Source organism: Dreissena polymorpha, chromosome 7 (genome assembly GCF_020536995.1).
Source record: "Dreissena polymorpha isolate Duluth1 chromosome 7, UMN_Dpol_1.0, whole genome shotgun sequence".
Lineage (NCBI taxonomy): Eukaryota > Metazoa > Mollusca > Bivalvia > Myida > Dreissenidae > Dreissena > Dreissena polymorpha.
The window spans coordinates 45837956-45848996 of record NC_068361.1 but is presented as its reverse complement, the minus strand read 5'-3'; the positions used below and the strand labels follow the sequence as shown (position 1 = coordinate 45848996).

The 11041-nt window shown below is 37.1% G+C and overlaps 1 protein-coding gene across 2 annotated transcripts in view; it reads left to right on the top strand.

Moving 5' to 3' along the window:
• Positions 1-9466, top strand: part of LOC127839208 (telomere-associated protein RIF1-like) — a 73038-nt gene extending 63572 nt beyond the window's left edge. For both annotated transcript variants that reach the window (XM_052367481.1, XM_052367480.1), the window contains exons 27-31: positions 245-373; positions 944-1152; positions 4507-4724; positions 5923-6111; positions 7532-9466. In XM_052367481.1, the coding sequence (XP_052223441.1) occupies positions 245-373; positions 944-1152; positions 4507-4724; positions 5923-6111; positions 7532-7665 (879 nt within the window). In that variant the 3' untranslated portion in view covers positions 7666-9466. The remainder of the gene's footprint in view (positions 1-244; positions 374-943; positions 1153-4506; positions 4725-5922; positions 6112-7531) is intronic.
• Positions 9467-11041: the final 1575 nt, after the last annotated feature.

Here is an 11041-nt window from a genome sequence, read left to right as displayed (position 1 = left end):
TTCCAGCAAGTATTGTTTCTTGCTCAAAGGTTAAGGTCACTTTTAATTTTGGCAGAACATACCTTGTCCTGGGACACGTTTAGCTTCTCCGACCAGGTATTCTGCACATGTTTCTTCATTAGTTGTAATTTGTCCTTAATATTTTTGTTATTTCTTTATAGAAATAAAATATAAAATCTTCAAATATTATTTCAAATCGCTTCAGCTCCAAATAAGCTTACCGGTATACAATTCATTATTACAGCAGCGTCGCGTTTCCTTTGCCACACCATTGATTGATGTGGACAACAGCCTGTTACCCAGTAGCGGCAGTGAACCAGCTTCCATTCCAGTGTTGTCTGAACAGAACACAGATATTGACAAGACCAAGCAGGTACAACATTTTTTATCGAGATCGGCATGACAAGATTACATGTATCCATATTGTACAGGTCTGATATCTGCTCTGTTAAGTTGAATCTCATAGAAGTTTTACAAATACCCGGTAGTTTGTGCAGATTTACACAAAGTTCTATGACAGAAATTCACACCCCTGATATAATTGTAGATTTGAGGGGGGAAACTTTCTGTCTGAACAGGATTTTCCATGAGAAGAGACTTCCATTGAACCCAAACGACCATTAAAGCAGAAAGTATTGTCCCTGATTAGCCTGTATGGACTGGACTGCAGGTGAATCTGGAACGGCACATTAGGCACATGTATTATTGTCCCAGAGCGAGGCTCATTTATTTAACAGTGACAAGCTTAGATTACCCTGATCAAAGGGTTAGGGTAGTTCCCTTTATGAAGTGTTTCCAAAATCACACTCATGTTGTATGTTTACCTTGGCCTTGGGGTCATATTCCATTCTAGCTTAGATTGTTCTTTGAACGAAAGGCTCTGCTCTTAAAAAAAAAACATCAGGGCTAGCAATAAGATTTTGATATATTTTCTCTAAACTAGGTTGGCACTCAGGACGATTCTGGTACCCAGCTGTCATCCAAGACATCGGACTCTCAGCAGACCCAGTCTAGCATGGGAAGTCCAAGTCAGTCGCATTACGAGAGCACCCAAGAGTCACAGCTGAACACCAGCGAACCAGTCTACCCGGACCTGGTGCACTGCGACCAGTGTGTCGACAAGATTCTGCCGCAGTTGACTTCAACATTCTGGTATGAAGTTTTGTAAAATATATTTCCAGTGTTTAGTTTTCATTCCAATTCGGGTCGAAATAGGGACCTATTCCCAATGGAAAAAATCTATATTTTCCCTGAATTCCTAAAAATTCCCAATTAAAGGTTTTTCAACAAAAATAAATTAAAAATCTCAACATTTATTTGATCTCCCATTCAACTGCAATTTTTATGCCCCCCTTCGAAGAAGAGGGGGTATACACTGCAACGCCAATATATCGCGAATCGGTATATCAACTGTCCAATATATCGCGCTTTGGCTGTGGCTTCCAAAAATCTGACAAGCATGACATGTTTTAATCTGAGAATTTGCTAACTTAAGCAAAAAACCAGATCTAGCTAATATTTACTCCCTATATTTCGCGGCTTACTATGGCACGCAGTGAAGCGTGAACAACAGTCGATAAGTGATAGTGTTGTTTACACACGGCTGGGGTTGTATTTAACACTTAAGAAATAACCAATTCAAGTGTCATTGCAAAGGTAATATTGGCGGTTTACTGGTATATAATCGTTAAATTTTGGTACTAGTCATGAATTTCTTTGTCGTGGTAAAAAACGCGCGAAAATTGGCGTGGGTGTATTTATTTGTAAATGAAAATTTCTAGCGGGTACAACATTGAGATAATTTAATTTCCATTGAAAGTTTCGTTGTAAATTTCAACTAAAGTACCGCGGTATCTCTCGAATTATGTGGCATTGACATTTCCTCTTAATAAAATAAAATTCAAACAGGCTGTATCGTTACCGTTACGCTGTTTCAGTTTCTTAATTAGGACTACTTATAAGGGTAAATTCGAATCTATGCACAATTGTATTTTATACGTTTTTTTTACAGCAAGAAGTCTTCTTTTTAGCTGATTCACGAGGGATATTATACATGAAAATAAAAAATATAATTTACATTTTGGTTTTCATGATAATTACAGATACCGGTATGTATGTAGTTATGAAAATGTTGATTGTAGAATTGGTTTGCAATTATTACTATACAAATATGTAGCAGCACTGTATATAAAATGAAAACATTGGGAAATTTGACAAATTAACTGCAATAAATTAAGTTAGACATTTCTAGAGTTATATCGCGCGCCTGAAATATCGCGCTCGTGATATTTGGACCCCACCAACCGCTATATATCGGCGTTGCAGTGTATTGTTTTGCTCATGTTGGTCCTTGTGTCCATCCAACAGATGGTTTCGGGATGATAACTAAAGAACGCTTAGGCCTAGTATCATGAAACTTCAAAGGTACATTGATCATGACTCGCAGATGACCCCTATTGATTTTGAGGTCACTAGGTCAAAGGTCAAGGTCATGGTGACCCAAAATAGTAAAATGGTTTCCGGATGATAACTCAAGAACACTTATGCCTAGGATCATGAAACTTCATAGATACATTGATAATGACTCGCAGATGACCACTTTGATTTTCAGGTCACTAGGTCAAAGGTCAAGGTCACGGTGACCCGAAATAGTAAAATGGTTTCCGGATGATAACTCAAGAATGCTTATGCCTAGGATCATGAAACTTTATAGGTACATTGATTATGACTCGCAGATGACCCCTATTGATTTTCAGGTCACTAGGTCAAAGGTCAAGGTCACGGTGACCCGAAATAGCAAAATGGTTTCCGGATGATAACTCAAGAACGCTTATGCCTAGGATCATGAAACTTCGTAGGTACATTGATGATGACTCGCAGATGACCCCTATTGATTTTCAGGTCAAAGGTCAAGGTCACGGTGACTTGACACAGTAAAATGGTTTCCGGATGATAACACAAGAAAGCTTACGCCTAGGATCATGAAGCTTCATAGGTACATTGATCATGACTCGCAGATGACCCCTATTGATTTTCAGGTCACTAGGTCAAAGGTCAAGGTCACAGTGCCAAAAAACGTATTCACGCAATGGCTGCCACTACAACTGACAGTCCATATGGGGGGCATGCATGTTTTACAAACAGCCCTTGTAAAAATAATGGGATTTTTCCCAATCCAAAGGGCCCTGGCCCAATTTCCAAAATGGTTAAACAAAATACTGGCTGGCTTCACAATTATCAACAAAACAGTGCGCATAAATAAATGCAAAGTTCCCTCCGACAGTATTATACATTATAAAAGGGAATATAAAAAGGCATTCTGTACAAGTCGTGAACAAAGATATGTTGCCATAGAATGTGACGTAAGTTTAACTGTTATCATGTGATTACTCAAAGAATGAAAATATGTTGATTATGTTTTAAACATTGAGCATGGTGTTCGATATCTAATTCAAGTAGTTTTCATCCGATCTTCACCAAACTTGGTCAGAAGTTGTACCTAGATGATGTCTAGGTCAAGTTCGAATATGGGTCATGCCGGGTCAAAAACTAGGTCACTGGGTCACTTATTACGTTTTACACATTCAGCATGGTGTCTGCTCTCTAATTAAAGTAGTTTTCATCCGATCTTCACCACACTTGGTCAGAAGTTGTATGTAGATGATGTGTAGGTCAAGTTCGAACATGGGCTATGCGGGGTCAAAAACAAGGTCACGGGGTCACTTAGTGCGTTTTAAACATTAAGCATGGTGTCCGTTGTTTTTTGTGAAGACAACATTCAAAATATTTTGTGTCAATGCAGAATGTGGGGAGATTGGTCATGTCTGTGACAAAGCTCTAGTTTTCTCTGCTTATGTGTCCCATGTAAAAAACAATTACAGAGCCATTTACCCTGCAATGCCTTTTGGCAGGTGTCTCCCTATTTGGATATATAAATCTAATCCTGCAACACTGTAATAAAGTGTAAACAGTTTGATAATGCAATGATGTCACAGGACCAGTAAAATAACTGTTTTATTTCGTTGCCGAAATGCCCTAAATATGTTTGGATGACGTTGCTTTCATATTGATTATTATAGTATTTATACAGTAACAAAGACTGTTAGATAGGTCTTGTAAAAAAAAAAACACTTGACTTTAATTTGGGCCAAGTTTGTATCAGTTGGTGGGTTAAATTCTTAATGTAAGGGAGTAATTCACTATGAACAGAGTAGTCGAAATTTACCATTTATATTTGTCAATAAGCATTGTCTTCCAGTTAAAAGGTCCTGTTTGCTTTATGTCACAAATGATCTTCAATATAAAAACTGCGGGGCAAGTGGACTTACATGCCAACTAGCCATGCAGGGTGAGTCGATCTGGAATATTTTTTTGTTTTCCAAAACCTCATTCTACCCAGGAAACGGACAAGAGAGTGCTTCAATAAGCCATAGGCTTTAGATTGCAATCAAGCAAAAATAAATAGGTCTAAACTGAAATACAATAAACGTAACACCTTTATCACAGGCATCGTGGTCTGGGTCAACTGGTGAGAGCGCGCAACATCAGAACCATCGGCGACCTAGCGTCCATGTCAGAGACAGACATCCACAGCCTTCCGATCCGCACGCCCAAAGTGGACACCGTAAGGGACGTGCTGTCCAAGTTTGCCAAAACACAGAAGTCCTCAAAGGCCAAACTCTGGAACTCTCCTAAGGCATCAAAAACTGAGCTAGGCACTAAAGGTGAGTGTGTGTATAAATATGTGTTGATCTTACAGCAATCACACATTTAGTATCATTTAACCCTTTCCCACTTGGATGCAAAGTGAAAATTGCTATGAGCAAACGACATAAAACCAGAACAACAGTGTTTTACTCGCAGTGTGTTCAGGTTTTATGCTGTTTGCTGCTCATCAGTATCTAAGAGTTAGAAAATGAAGCCTTTAAAACTTGAATCTAGTAAGAAAGGTCTTCAATTCAAATCAAAGAGACTACAAAGACATCAAAATACGTATCTAAGGGGAAAAGGGATAATTGGCATTGGCTGTCTCGTTAGCGTAGTGGTTGGTACACCTGCTTCTCAACAAGGCGATCTGGGTTCAATCCCCGTTCAAGAACGAATGTGAGTTTGATTTATTGTCACCATAACAATAAGGTGGGGTTTCCGCCTGTTAATCTGGCCTCCCCTTTGTTTCTTTATATAATGAGCCTTTTCAGTAGTATGTAGGTACATGTAAATTGTAAACACATGATTGGTTCTAAATTAAGCTTCATCAGTTTTTTTGGCACATGTGTACACAAGATTGTTTTTATCCCCAGCCATCGGCGGAGGGATATTGTTTTAGTGTTGTCCGTCCGGAGCCATATCTTGGAAGTGCTTTGGTGGATTTCATTGAAACTTGATATGAGTATATATATATATGGATAAGGGGATGATTCACGCCAAGTGGCATTGTACATTATTTGGTAATAACAGAGTTATGGCCCTTTGTATCTTGAAAAAATGCTTTTTTGAGTGTCAAATATAACATTTTTGTGTCCAGAAGCATATTGGCGGGGGATATCAATTCAACGAATTTGCTTGTTATGCTAAGCTTTGTCTAAGTCCTCAAAAGATTGTTTCTATTTTCAGCTTTGTCTTAGTCCACACAAGATTGTTTCTAGGTTTAGCTTTGTCTTAGTCCACACAAGATTGTTTCTAGGTTTAGCTTTGTCTTCATACACAGAAGATTGTTTCTAGGTTTAGCTTTGTCTTAGTACACAGAAGATTGTTTCTAGGTTTAGCTTTGTCTTAGTCCACACAAGATTGTTTCTAGGTTTAGCTTTGTCTTCGTACACAGAAGATTGTTTCTAGGTTTAGCTTTGTCTTAGTACACAGAAGATTGTTTCTAGGTTTTGCTTTGTTTCGCACATTTGTACACAAGCATGTTTCTATGTTAAGGATTGTCTGAGCCCACTATGAAGGAAACCAAGGAAGTCGAGGGAACCGAGGAAGTCGAGGGAACCGAGGATGTCAAGGGAACCGAGGCAGTTGAGAGCACTCAAATAGACACAACGGTTGAGGAAGCCCCGGTAGAGGCTCCTAGTTCTTCTTCTGACCAGCTCAAGGCCGACTCTTCTGTAGCTTCTGGTTGGTTCAAGTTGATTGGCATTTTGTAATATGACTGAGTGGTAATATTTATACTGTTTATACCCCCCCCCCCCCACACACACACACACACACACTCAGGTGTGTTAAAGGGATGCGAGGATATACTGGATTCAAGTTGTCCACTTGGATGTCGCGTTATTCTTCTGTGTCGTAACTAAAATATTCTAACAGGTATGAAACCGGAAACTTCATACTATAGATACCTCTCATTGGGGGGCAGATTGATGCTGATGAGACATAACTCTTGCTTACCTAATTTCAGAGTTATTTACCTTTGTTTTTATTCTTATTTTTATGCCCCCGGATCGAATGATCGGGGGTATATTGTTTTTGGCCTGTCTGTCTGTCATTCTGTCCAAAAACTTTAACCTGGGTTAAAGTTTTGCGATAACTTTTGCAATATTAAAGATAGCAACTTGATATTTTGCATGCATGTGTATCTGATGGAGCTGCACATTTTGAGTGGTGAAAGGTCAAGGTCATTATTCAAGGTCAAAGGTCAAATATATGGCTTCAAAGAGGCACAATAGGGGGCATTTTGTTTCTGACAAAACACATCTCTTGTTTAATTTTGTTCTGGGCATGTCAGTATTAAATTAATCAAATAAATAAAATAATTAAATGCAGTGCAATAAAGCCAATACTCTTGCATCCACAGTTTCAAGATTATTGCCCGTAAATAATTATGTTGTTTCAAACTTAACAAGCAAATTCCTGTGACAAAGTGTCATGTGGTGGTGTTTGAGGCATGACAGGGACAAGTCTAGCTATTTTCAGTGTTGTTGTGTGTTTTTCACCATTGGGGGAATGAGGCGGGGTCCGTTTGGATTTGGAAAACTTGTGGTGATTTGACTAAATTTGGGAAATTAATGTTGTTTTGTTCATAACAAATGCTTCGAAATTGAAAATAAAAGTGTTTTGAGTATAATATTTACTAAGATTGAACTTATAGGGCTTGTTGGGATATTAATTAAATGTTGAGTTCTAAAAATAAAAAATATTTATTTTTTAAACGTTCTATTGGGAATTTTTAGTTCCCATTAAAAAAAACACAACGTGTTTCCATTGGGAATGGGATAGAATACCGGCTCAAAGTTTGAATTAAAAAATAACACAGATTTTCTGTTTTCGATTAAATACCATCCCAACACTTCATCCTGCTTAATTCTGGTTGCCACCTCCTGCTGATAGAATAAATTGTTTGAAAAAGTTAAAGTTGTGTGCATAAATAATGATAAAATACCCGTTTATATTTGTAAAAAGTTTATTTTGTATTGTTCCCATCTCTTGCTGTTAGAATAAACTGTTTGAAAAAGTAAATGTTTTGCGCAAAAATAATGATAAAATACATGTTTTATATGTAAAAAGTTTAGTTTTTATTGTACAATTTCTTTTCCAGAATCTGTGTCACAATTGGAACCGATCGAGAAAGTCCATCGACTGATTGAGGACCTGAAAAAATTGAAAGAAGGCGAGCGAAAACTTGTGCAGGAGTTCTTTATGATGATGCATGATGGGGCCTCCAAGAAATAAGACATTTTGTGTACAAAAAAATTAATCTTGTTCATTTCAGTGCTATTTACAACGTAAAATAATATGCAAATTAGTTCAAGAAAATTTTACCTTCTGCTTCAGATTTTGAAGGATTCTTAAAGCTTGATCGGGAGGTCCAGCATAATTAGGAATGATGAACGTTTCAAATTTATATGTAAAATGTTTGTGCTTTTCAAATATTTGAAATTTGTGTCAGATTATGTCAGAATCATGATAGATGTGTGTATGTTAGTGTGATTTTTTAATAACTGAAGAGTGTATGGTTTAGTTTCATTGATTAATTGACCAGTATTTATATGTGTGGAAAAATACAGATGAATGTTAAAATAGTGAATTCGGAACTTTTGATTGACTATAATGGTCATAAAGGGAGGATTAAGTGTATGGCATGTTTTGTGTATGGAACAGATACACTGGCAGTAATGCGTTACATAGTTGTATGGTAAAAATTAAGTTAGAAATGGAGAATATTCATTGTAGCTTTATATAGCCCTATAATTGCAAATAAAAATCTATTTGATAATCATGAGGTGAATGTTAGTATTTGTATATGTTCTGCTTTTGACTGTTGTATTTTTATGCCCCAACAAAGTCGGAGGCATACGCATTGCACTTGTCCGTATGAACCCATGTCGCGTAGTTTGTAAACCCGATTCATTTTGAATGCTTGTTGGATTTTGATCACACTTTGACATCTGCCTAACCATAAAGGGACTGCTATTCTAGTATACATATATTGCTTGCCTGTTCAATGTATCTGAAAGCAATAGTGTGTTTGGGGGTATCCGAGACACTTCCTGTTAGACTTGTCATCAGTTAAAAAAATACTGTACTGTCAGACAACAGTTAAAAAATAATTGAGCCTAATCAGCATGCAAAAAGTAATTATTTTTAACCAGGTTTTCTATGAAGTTGTATGAATTGGGTATGGATGGCGGTGGTAAGGCAGGCAGGGGGGTCAAACATGTGGTTTCTGGTCAATAACTTAAGTTTACATTACCAACTTTGATGAAACTTTGAAGCTTACGTTGATACCTAGCTTGGGAGGGTTATTTGTGTGTGGTCTAGCAGTAAGCTACTAAAAACATTGTCCGTTTCAATAACCTAAGTTTGGATGGAGACATTGCTCTTAATTTTGTGTGTACAAGTAGCTTACATAGCATGTGATTGCTCTGTTGGGGGATTGTCAGGTTTCTCAAAATACAAAAATAAACACGCAGGTGGCCTGGTCAATAAATGGAACTGGAATGGATCAATCTAAATGAAACTTACAATAAGCAAGCATGCATATTGACCTAGCATTGGATTGTATTTAGCTCGGGTTCGGTTAAGGTAAAAAATTAAGGTCACTGTTACTAAAAAATAGCTTAAGCTTAATCAATTCAGTTAGGATATAGGCATTGCACTGGAATTATGTTTGTATGTAGCTTGAATGCTGACCAAGCTTGAGTTTATTTTGGGCCAGTTTGGCAAGGTCAATGTTACTAAAAATATAGAAAATAATAATGGTATCCTCTCAATAACTTGCGATTAACTCTTTGCATGCTGGGTAATTTGTCGTCTGCTAAAATGTCGTCTGCTGAATGTCTAAAATTAGCATTTTCTTCAAAAAAAAATCAAAGAATACTATCAGAATAGCAAACAGTTTGGATCCAGATGAGACGCCACGTTCTGTGGCGTCTCATCTGGATCCAAACTGTTTGCAAAGGCCTTCAAAATTCGGTTCCAGCGCTTAAAGGGTTAAATAGAGATGTTGTGTGGAAATACCTTTCCTGTTTACCAATCAGCATTTGGGACCCATCACGTCAGGGTCACAGTTGTTACTAAAAAGTATTGACACTTTTTCTGCTCAATTACTCGAGTTCCGATAGAGATCACACTGTGAAATTGCATGTGTAGGAAGCTTTCAGGCCCACATAACTTTTGAGTGCCCAATTATTTAAATTAATAGCTCAAACATTTAAAAACTGGTTTTGTTTGGTTGACATGTTCCATGTTGTAGTTCCGTTTTCATTTTTTAGTATGATAATCATGTATTTTGTTATTTAATTACCTTTTGTGAGGAATGAAAGTGACATTTAGCAGTTTTGCAGAAGACTTCTACTATAAAAATTGTATTAGCTTGTCAGGAACATAGACTTTGAAAATATTTTAGTATGCTGTTCTATATGTTTGCCTGGAATGCCAATATTTGGCTGCCTTTCAATTTCACTATCATTTGTTGGGTGCAACGGTTCATATTCTGAAAAAAAACTACAGGTTTAAAGACTTCTTATATTTTAAGTCAAACAAGCACTTTAGCTGGGGATTGAAACATTAAATTTAGCCAGCAACCAGATTTCTTTCTCTTTGTCAATGAAGTGTGAAGCTCACATTTTAATTTTAAACATCACAACATTATCTGGTGTTGCACACCATTGTAACTTCACACCAAATGGGATGTGCTGCATTTGTTTACACTTCTCCGAAATGGTAACGGTCCGGTGTCTGATAAAAAAAACTAAACCTGCCTTAATACATGAATGTTGTTTTCAAATGCATGTTCATTTGTTTTGCAAGCTAGCAATTTGTACCATTTTGTTCATACAATGAAAATGAAAAATAAAGGTCTTTCATAATTTTACATGTTGTTGCTTTACTCTCTTTAGTCTTGACAAGTACAAGTATGTGCATGCCCTTGGAATGACGGCTGCAAGTGTATATTACTGGTTCGTATATCACGGTCGAATAAATTAATAAGGTAGGCGAGATATATTCACCTGGTAAAATCCATTAAAGCTACAGTTTCGTGCACAGTCAGTGACCTTTTCGGAATTACGAACTACTTAGGACAATACATTTAGGTTTTTGCAATTATTAGAGTCATATCAAATACACTTGTAGCTGACCGAGCTTTCGTTGGATGCTAGGATACCCATACATGAAATTTGTTGCTGCAAATGACTGTTTACACAATGGGTCAAAACATTATACTGTTTTCATGCTTTTCAGGGCTTCCACTGGTTAATTTTTGTTTTGGTAAATCTTCAATTTGGCTATTTATGAGGGGAAAGTTGTAAGCAACAAAAATTTCCTCACTGTCTATCCGCATTTTTAGCTCACCTGTCACAAAGTGACATGGTGAGCTTATGTGATCGTGTGATGTCCGGCGTCCGTTGTGCGTGTGCGTCCGTCAACAATTTTTTTGTGTAGACAGTTGAGTCACAGTTTTCATCCAATCTTAATGAAATTTTGTCAGAATGTTTATCTTGATAAAATCTGGGTTGGGATTGTATTTGGGTCATCTGGGGTCAAAAACTAGGTCAAATAATAGACAAGGGACAAAATTGTCACAAAACCAGGTTTTCATTGTGAA